The 10,000-nt window shown below is 41.5% G+C and overlaps 2 protein-coding genes across 9 annotated transcripts in view; one reads left to right on the top strand and one right to left on the bottom strand.

Moving 5' to 3' along the window:
- The window catches only part of LOC122259478 (protein lin-54 homolog), a 22,109-nt gene extending 17,896 nt beyond the window's left edge, over positions 1 to 4,213 (bottom strand). For 2 of the 8 annotated variants that reach the window (XM_086552076.1, XM_086552074.1), the window contains exon 1: positions 4,065 to 4,207. In XM_086552076.1, the coding sequence (XP_086408202.1) occupies positions 4,065 to 4,083 (19 nt within the window). In that variant the 5' untranslated portion in view covers positions 4,084 to 4,207. Of the gene's footprint in view, positions 1 to 1,474; positions 1,720 to 3,774; positions 3,933 to 4,064 lie in introns of those variants that run through there. The other 6 variants (XM_043026278.2, XM_043026277.2, XM_086552075.1 and 3 more) reach the window with 6 other exon arrangements.
- A 684-nt stretch (positions 4,214 to 4,897) lies between these two features.
- CSN4 (COP9 signalosome subunit 4) overlaps positions 4,898 to 10,000 on the top strand; it is a 12,861-nt gene continuing 7,758 nt past the window's right edge. Inside the window, exon 1 of the mRNA XM_043026283.2 lies at positions 4,898 to 5,061. Within this exon, the coding sequence (XP_042882217.1) occupies positions 4,985 to 5,061 (77 nt within the window). The 5' untranslated portion in view covers positions 4,898 to 4,984. The remainder of the gene's footprint in view (positions 5,062 to 10,000) is intronic.

The following is a 10,000-nucleotide window of genomic DNA, read 5'->3' on the forward strand; positions in this document are numbered from 1 at the left end:
CTAATAATCATAGTCTGATGACCTGTATATCATACATTTCATTTATTCAATACCCCAGGACAGGAACTAGTACAAGTGGCATAGCACCTCAGATGGGTTTTATTTCAGCATGAGAAGCTTCACATGACATACCATAACCTTTTGCCCTCTTTCATTCACTCATTATAATAATTGTTCCTTCATAGTGTTTTACTATATTATGAAACTAAAATTGTGGAATAGGGTCCATATCAGCTCATTATATTCATTATATTCTGTGTAATAGAAGTATTACAGTTTTAAGGGAAGACAAAAACTTTTTTTTTCTTATTCATGTACTTTTGTACACAAATATAAAGGAAATAACCATCCCTAATCAAGATAACATGAAGAGATGAGGAGGAGGAAGGAGACCAGTGCTTATGACTATGAGTGTCACAGGACAAAGCAGTCATACTGGCACAGGGGTACATTGTAGATGCTGCCCATAGTCTGGGTCACCTTCCTCTTCTCATTCTGCCTGCACATCCTTCATTACCATTGTGGGAGGTCAGTGTCTTGTTGCATGTTGTTGCACCCCAAAACTGGTGCTCAGTAGAGACTGTGAATGAGTGCTCTTCAAGGCCTTGATGAATACTAAGGCAATTTAGTAATTATAATTGCAACTGTTATCACCAATTACTAAATAGAGTCATTACTCCAAGTGTAACATAGAAACAGTGATCCACTCTCCCCTAACATCAAACATACCACAATGACTAATTTCACCAATGTCATGGCGCCCTTTGTCAGGCCAAGATACCTATCTGAATTGGGTTAACAGACCTAGCAAATGTTGTTTCACATAAGCATATCAAGACAAATGTGGATCCTCTAGAAGCAGAATATCAGTGAAGATGGAACTCTGAACTTGTGGAGAGATCCACCAAATTGTAGTTTGTAATATGCAAAACAAAAAAACAAAAGCACACAAGAAAGAAATTACTCCCTCCTCTTTTCTTTTGACTGTCTGTTCCTAAACATGCAATTCTCCCTCATAGGTTCCCAAAGAGTTAAGCCCTGCCAAATAATCCCATCTCAACAATGCCCTCCTTGCGCAATTGAATATTTTTCATAACTGCCTCCTTGTGAGTATGGAAAAATGACATCCTCAACCCATCTTCACAATTCTATAGATGCCACTGTGAGAAGAAAAACAAAAAAACCTGCAGGCCAACCAATATATCATATGTTAATCACCAGTAAAGTCTCAGCTCAATCTAAACAAGACCTAAATAGGGGGAGGGGGTAGAGAAAGAATAGAGAAAGTGAATGATGGGAAGGAGGGAGTTTGTGCTGTGAGAGTGTAAGAGATGAAGGGACTGTACATAGAGGGAAAAACAAGAGAGAAAAGAAAAAACAAATCTAAAAGAAAAAAAGAAGACCTAAAATATAAAAGCATAGATCTGGAATATTCATAATATATATAATAACAGAAAACCTATGCATTTCTTACTTAAGAGTGAACCACTAATGCTGGGAACTTGCACAATCCACTGTAGTTCTAGAGAAAAGAAAGGCAAAGGAGGAAGACTGGTCATATTTCTACACTTTTCTGAGGGACAATGTAATACCTTGTATGTATAAATCTGTGAAGAAATGGAGGAAAAAATGTTTTGAAAAATTATCTGATAAAGATTTTCTTTGATATTTTTAGCTATACTTTCCAAACTGATATCCTTTAATTGTTGCCAAAATAATATCTCAATTTTTTTATGCATCCAAATTAATCAATTAGTCATTGAATAATTGGCTGAAGGTTGATTAATGAAAGTGAATGTGATTTGGTTCCATTTTTCTATGGCTGTGTTTTATGCAAAGATTTTCTGGTTTGATTCTTTAACAGAATACGAAAAGGCTAGTGTCCATGTCTCCCATTTCTTTAAGTTCAATTTCAATTTCATCAAATTTCAAACAAGTGGAAAATATTACAGTGGCAGATGGATGAAGTGTGGGTATCTATAACTGGGACAACATACAGAACAAAAACATTCACTCCAATAAACGTTACAGATGTAGGCAGTTAGCAAAATCTAGGGGTTGTAGCATAGCAGAGAGAAAGACACAGAATATGAAATGAAAAATAATTTCACCTCTGCAGGAAAAGTGAAAGTAAAGTTTTCTGATGATTTCTGAGAAATATAATTTTCTTCTCTTTCAGACTACTCCAAACACTCAATTTTTTTTTTCAAAAACAGAACAAAATAGCCTCATTTGATATAAAAATGAGAAATTGTGTTTTACAATTTCTCATCCAAAATTAAAGGGTTGTTTTAGAAAGCTAGGGGGCCATTGTAGATGGCCATAAAGTTGCAAATTTTGCAAAGAACATCTAAATCTAACCCTTCTAGAAAAAGCTCCAGATTTTTCTTTACACATTTTCTACAATATTTTTTTCCTTCTTTCTCAATCTATTCCTAGACCATCATATACATTTTAACAGTAACTAGGAACAATATTATATCCATTTTGCAAGCTTTTTAACTTTTGCTGGGTATCGCCCCCTCAAAATTTCAAGACAGGACTAGGGAAATTTAGGGGGAGATTTCCTGAGGCCAAAAGTTATCAGAAATACATATAACTTCAATTTGCAAAAACAAGTATTTTTGGCCTCCAAAACACCCTGAGCACATCCTCAGAGTGCCAAGAACAGGGACAATGGTATGTACCTTAGTTGTACCTATCAAATTGTAGGGAATTATAGATTCACAGAAAAGATCTGATAACACATTCTAAAAGTAACAAATTTTTACTAACTGTGCTTCATCTTACTCTGCCTGACCAACCCGACTTTGCCTCACATCATCCTCCATCTCATGTATACTGAAGGAGTAGCACTGGAATCGTTATTGCATTTTGTTTATAGTATCAGCTGCTCTTGCCAGCCCTGTTGACAAATTCATATTGTATATAACTTAATTAACTTTTGCAAATGCCTATTCTCGCTTTAGTCTTATTTTCTATTGATGATTCCCCATTAAGCTCTGGGGTTCTAATACTGAGACCTGAATCCTAACTATATACAGCATGAGTACAGAGTAAGAATGCCAAAATTCTATTTAGATTATTCTTAACTAAAATCTTGATTCTATCCCTTCTTGGTGAATGTCTACCAGTAAATAACTCGAAACTGTCATGTATTTATCCCAGCGTTTTACCAATTCTTCAACCTCACTTAGCATTCATGAAAATTCTACATACAAAAATAAAATCCAAAGCCCGATAGAATAGGTGGTGACAGAGTGAAAGACATTAGCATTGCGGGATATAACAAATTTCCTCCAAGTTGTCCAAGTGTATCAAAGATATCGTTGAGGTGCCTCCTGATTTTCTTGAAAAGTCCAAAAGCAAAGGCTATCCCCCCAAGCATCCTCCCTGACAACTTCCCAGGCATGTCCTCACCAAACATCCCAGCCTTAGTAAAGCCAACAGAAAGCCCGAATCCCGGGAATCCCCCCCAGAATGAGAGATCCCAAAGAGGGGGATTAAAGCCCAGCTATCAGTGCAGGGCCAGACACCCCCACCCATGACCCCTGGCCTGTGAGACCCCTCCACAGCCACTCCTGGAGCGGAGACTCGCCCAGGGAAACCATCAGTGAAGGATGACTCGAGTCCTTCGCCGCCCAGTAACTCAAAGAAATCCTCCTTCACAACTCGCGTCCTTCGTCCAAGTCAGAAGACGCGCCCCCACCGCCTTCTCGAGGACACCCGGCCACATATCACCCCTATTTTCTTTCATACTCTCCTCATATTTACCTTTTTGTCCATACATGACTGTGGCTTACGATGAATGGTTAGTCCCGCTCGGCGGCAGTTGAGATAAAGTGGGTCCACGGGCTAAAAATAAGATGATTTCGAGGTTTGTTTTCATTGATTATCGCTATTTTCGGTAGTGTTTACATGAGTGGGGGATCCTTCACCTCCCCAACAATTATCATTTCTCCCAACTCACACCACTACAACAGCCACCGTCCTCTTCAACCACACCTTAACTTCCTGGAACACACCCTTAAGGCTCTCCTCGCAACTCGTTTAGGGTGACTTACCAGGGTTATTGTGTGGCATTCCGAGGGCGTTCAAACTCACGCGCCCACCATTACGATCCCTCACTGCTCTCCTGGCTGCGTAGCGCGCGCCGCTGCCACGTCTGCGGCTCCGCGCTCGCCCCACGCCCCGCCGCCCGCCCCGCGCCCTTCCTGGCGCTCGGAAAGGCACCGCACTCGCTCAGAGGGATATTTGGGCTTTATTAGGATGTGGCTGTAGGGCAGCATTCATTTATGAAAGAGGAGTGTGAGGCCGGACTGGCACAATGCATTCCTCTCCCGCCATGGCCATTCAAGCCGTGCACTTCCGCCAAACAAAATGTTAGGATAAAACCTATTTCTCTGACTCTCGTTTCCCTTATCCTTCACGAACAGCAAAGGAGCTTTTTCAGGATTGGATGTTCCAGCGTAGGGCGGAGTTTATCCATGCAAGAGAGGGAATTTGAGACGACCCAGAATTTTCATATTGAATTTATTCGAAGTCACGGGACTTTGTCGCCATAACAAATAGTATATTATTAATATTTAATATTAAATATTTTATCGTTAGATATGTTTCTATATGATTTTTTGTTTAAAACCATATTGAATGGTCACTTTAAGATATTTATCGATAGGTGTCTTCATACAAAATAAGAAAAAATATTCAAGGCAAACTATAGTTATAAACAGCCATGTTTATGTTTTGGTATGATGTGCGTTATTTTCACGAACTTTTATGCTCTTACAAGTGATCAAATTTCTATTCAAATATATAGTAAATCAATTTTAGAATATTTTTTTATAGTAAATTACAAACTATTTTGTAAGCAGACAAAAAAAAAGAATGTTGTCTGTTAATTTCACCGTTTGTTTTGGGGCTCGGCCAGTGTCACGCAGCGAGACGTCTTGTCGACGACGTAGAACTTTGAAACGTTGAAAAAATGGCCTTTGCTGTTCAAATCCGTCAGCAGCTGCAGGCTTTGGTGTCCTCTGGAGGATCACACAAAGATCATGACAAGTAAATACTCTTTAATGATTTGCCCTGTTTGTATTCCGTTGTTTTAACGTTGCAGGATTTCTTGGTCTAGTTTTGATAGATTCACAATTTCAAATGGTTAATTTGGTGATCTAGTCTTAGTTATTGTTGATAAATGGCTTGTTTTTTTCAAGAGGAAATGGAGTCGTATTCAACTGACTCTGAGGTCACTTAGTATTATTTCCAGAGAGGTCCAGATTTGTAAGTTAGCCTTCCATTTTACGGCCGGTTACCGAAAACCCATCGAAATAAGTATTGGTTTATTACTATTGATGTCTTTCATAGACAGTATGTATATTGACTACTTTATTTAACCTGGTAATGCTAGATGACAAGATATCATGTTAAGAGGTGGTGTCATGATGAGATATTTTGTCATGGCTCTTTGTTTGGTCGCATGCTGGTTGATTGGGCATGTTGCTGGTGGCAGTAAATTTTCCGAACAACGTCGCTTTACGAAATACCACAAAAGTAATTCCACCTCTGGACCCCACAATCTGGGTCTCTTTTTTTAAGGCACTTCGTGCTACCTTGTCCTACTTCGGGGCATATTTCGTGTGCAAAATCTTAACCCAGTGACCTACCTAATTTTGCACATACCTTGTGCAAAATACCCCGAAACCACCATCCTCGCCCTGAAATTTAAACATGGCTGTGCTTACGTATTTACGGCTAGCAACAAGCTGTGGACTGGAAACCCCCAAAGAATTACCTGCATGTGCTGTTATGTTCTGTCGATAGATGGCTCAATATTCCCCATTGTTTACAGTATAATTATAGTGCCCTCCATTGAGTGGACGTGTCATTTTCGGTTCTAGTTTCCTATCCTGAGGAATATATGAGATGAAGACTCAGTTGCCGTCATCATGGCGCAGTGTGAAGGTTGTTCGTAGTTGCGGCATTTTCATCTACAGAACTAATTACGCATCATAAGTTTCACGAAGTGCCCTGAATAGGGGAGATCCACAGGGGGGCGTAGCTCCCTCTTCGCAATGGCTGACTTTAAAACTAGGCAAAGTGAGGTAGGTAGTTGGGTTAAGGTTTTCGTGATACTGAAGTAGCACGAGGTAGCACGAAGTGCCTTAAAAGGGGGGGGGGGGCAGTGGAGGGGCAAAGCCCCCCCCCCCCTGGCTAGGACAAACTTCAAACCTAAGCAAAGTTAGGTAGGTAATTGGTTAAGATTTTGAATACGAAATATGGCCGGAATTCATATTTTACCCCACAATTTCCAAGATCTACTTCATGCCCTCCCCTACTATCGGCACCCAGATTGTGGGCTTTAGGGGTGTAAGCGCTCATTAATTTCACTATATAGGAATAGTAGAGGTTGAGAGGAATCCATCAATACCACTTATGTGGTATTTCGTAACGCAGTGTTGTTCGAAAAATTTACCTTTAGACCAATTGGAGCCAAAAGCACCCCATTGTCATAAGGGTAACTATGATTAGAATGAATCAGATAATTTTCACTACAAACCTTTAGCTTCTGAATGAGCCAATACCAAGCATTTCTGCCTGGTACAGTTGTTGGCTCAAGACTAGCTTGCAGTGTCAAGCCTGCGGTCTAAAATCAATTTTCCAATAGATGGCTCTTTTCCAATTAACCCATTGCAAATGGGTGTCATGTCATGCATGATGTAGGAGCTGTGGCCTGACAAGGGGCATCATGACGTGGTAAATTTGGATAAAGACGCAACCAAACCTCTAGGCACGACACGATATTTTTTCTGGTAGTTTTCGTTCTGTTTTGTACAGTTTCGCTACTTATTTCCATCGGAAACCTTTCGTTGTTGAGTTACACCCCCCCCCCCTCCCTCCCTCCCCACACGCGCGCCACCGTCGATACGGAACTAACGAATTCTGGCGCGAAATTTAAAGGGCTTTTTGCGTAATCAAAACCCAACCCATAAACCTAACCTAACCTAACCTAGTTTTTGGGTTTGCCCTAGCCAAGAGGGGGGCTTTGCCCCCCCCCTGGACCCCCCCCACTTTTAAGGCCACTGCGTGGCCGGTAACTTTCCGAAACGAACGTCCACCACCGACCACGGAACTGACCGATTTTTTGTCTGCCCTAGCCAAGGGGGGGCTTCGCCCCCCCCTGGTCCCCCCTTATTTAACCACTGCGTGGCAGGTTCACTTTCAATGACCGATTTTAGCCTGCCCTAGCCAAGGGCACTTCGTAGCATCTGACTTTTATCTTCGAATGTTACCACTTCTTACCTTAATTGGAGGCGTGTGAGGGGCCGGGTTGTAATTCACAGTTTTTGCACTCCATTTCCATTGGCAGAGCACCGTGGTCACGCAATGATTTCAGTGATGCAGCGTTATCTTTATAAAAAACCGTGATGAATTCCCACGGAGTGTACCTACGTCTTGCACACAATGTAGCCATCTCGAAACTGATTTTGAAATTCAAGCAAAGACCCAGACTCTATGTTCAATTGTCTGTGATTGGTCGATCATTTTGTCGGTTAGACCTATTGTTTCCCTATTGGTGCTATTATTATCACGTGACAGTATTGCCGTCTATCGATACTTTTTTGTATTTCCGCGGGGGAGGTTGGCGCATGCGCAGAGCCGATATTTTTCAGTCAGATGTTTGTCAAGACGGTGGAATCATCTCTCCCGTTAATCGTTTTTAATTATTTTCAAAATAATATATCTCGGTTATTTTTCGTTTCCAGAAGAAAAGAGCTTTTATGGGTTACGTCATAATTAAAGCTACGTCATGCCCAAAGGTTTGTTTTTTCGCTACGTGTGGTTGCGTCTTTATCCAACAATACCCATGACGTTAGGGGATTTTGGATCACTGTGTTATTTTTTTGTGCTAAGAATAATGAGTGAGTGATGATTACAATTGCAGTCATAATTACTATAATTACCATGGTAAATTTTCTGAATAACGCCGCATTACAAAATACCACAAAAGTGGTATCGATGGATTCCTTTCAACCTCTACTATTCATATATAGTGGAAATAATGCGCGATTCCACCTCTGGACCCCACAATCTGGGTTCCGATAGTAGGGGAGGGCATCAAATAGATCAGGGAAATTGCGGAGTAAAATATGAATTCCGGCCATATTTCGTTTGCAAAATCTCAACCCAGTTACCTTCCAAACTTTGCCTAGTTTTGAAGTTAGCCCTAGCCGAGGGGGGGCTTTGCCCCCCTGGACCCCCCCTTTTTAAGGCACCTCGTGCTACTTCAGTATCACGAAAACCTTAACCCAACTACCTACCTCACTTTGCCTAGTTTTAAAGTCAGCCTTTGCGAAGAGGGAGCTACACCCCCCTGTGGATCTCCCCTATTCAGGGCACTTCATGATACTTATGATGTGTAATTAGTTCTGTAGATGAAAATGCCACGACCATGAATAACCTTCACACTGCGCCATGATGGCAGCATCTGAGTCTTCGTCTCATATATTCCTCAGGATAGGAAACTAGGACTGATAATGACACGACCACTCAATAGAGGGTACTCTATAATTATACTGTAAACAATGGGGAATATTGCGCCATCTATCGAGAGAACATACAGCACATGCAGGTAATTCTTTGGGGGTTTCCAATCCACAGCTTGTTGCTAGCCGTAAATACGTAAACACAGCTATGTTTAAATTTCGGGTCGAGGATGGTGGTTTTCAGGGTATTTTGCACAAGGTATGTTGCACGAAGTGCCCTAAAAGGGGGGGGTCCAGGGGGGTGAAGCCCCCCCTTGGCTAGGGCTTAATTCAAAACTAGGCAAAGTTAGGTAGGTAATTGGGTTAATATTTTGCAAGCGAAATATGCCCCGAAATAGGACGAGGTAGCATGAAGTGCCTAAAAAAAGAGACCCAGATTGTGGGGTCCAGAGGTGGAATCGCACATAATTTCCACTATATATGAACAGTAGAGGTTGAGAGGAATCTATCGATACCATTTTTATGGTATTTCATAACATTTTACCCCGTAATTTCCCTGATCTACTTCATACCCTCCCCTACTATCAGGACCCAGATTATGGGGTCCGGAGGTGGAATCGCGCATTATTTGCACTATATATGAATAGTAGAGGTTGAGAGGAATCCATCGATACCACTTTTATGGTGTTTAGTGACGCGGCGTTATTCGGAAAATTTACCATTACCATAATATTTAGCAAATTGGCTTTCACCTAATATCCAAAACCTAGAGAGAGAAAGCTTTGAAGTGCCCATCCAGTCTGTAGCAAGCACTATCTTTATAGAGTGATGTCACACAGCAATTTGCTGACCTCTTGCTCTAAAATACTGCTGATGAAGGATATGTGGGCAGAACGAGAAGAGGAAGGGGACTCGAACCATGCCCAGTGTCTACAATGTACTCCTGTTCCAATAGGGATGCCTTGTACTGTGGTGCACACAGTCATAAGCATAGGTTCCTTTCCTCTTTTTGTTATCTTCATTGTGGATGGTTATATTTTTTTAATTTGCTCATGACAGTACTTAACCCTATCCCGACGGGCCCAGCAATAAGTGGAAACCCCCCTACGCCGGGCCTATGCGATATTGCATCGGGAATGTCACACTGATGCGTCGCCCTGTCATCGGGCATTTAGCCGTGTCACACGGGTGTGACACACCATCATCAAAGAGTTAACCCATTCACACTGGGGCTGTTCCGGCTTTGCACGGTCGCAATACCGGAGTTCTCGAACGCATAAGCCTAACGCCTCGAGATTCTCGGACACACAAGCCACGAGCCTGGGCTGCCCGCTCGCTCAACCTGAGCGTGCGGCTTGCCCTCATAGCTCGTCCCAGGCGTCTGACGCAAAAAACACAAAACGTGTCATCACATCAACTGGTTCTAATGGGTTAAATAAAAAAAAAAAAAAAAAAAAAAAAAAAAAATGTCCCCCCATAAAGCAGCAATACTTCTATCACACTTAGTATGATGAAAA

Source organism: Penaeus japonicus, unplaced genomic scaffold (genome assembly GCF_977035675.1).
Source record: "Penaeus japonicus unplaced genomic scaffold, GWHDUDI00000001_assembly GWHDUDI00000026, whole genome shotgun sequence".
NCBI lineage: Eukaryota > Metazoa > Arthropoda > Malacostraca > Decapoda > Penaeidae > Penaeus > Penaeus japonicus.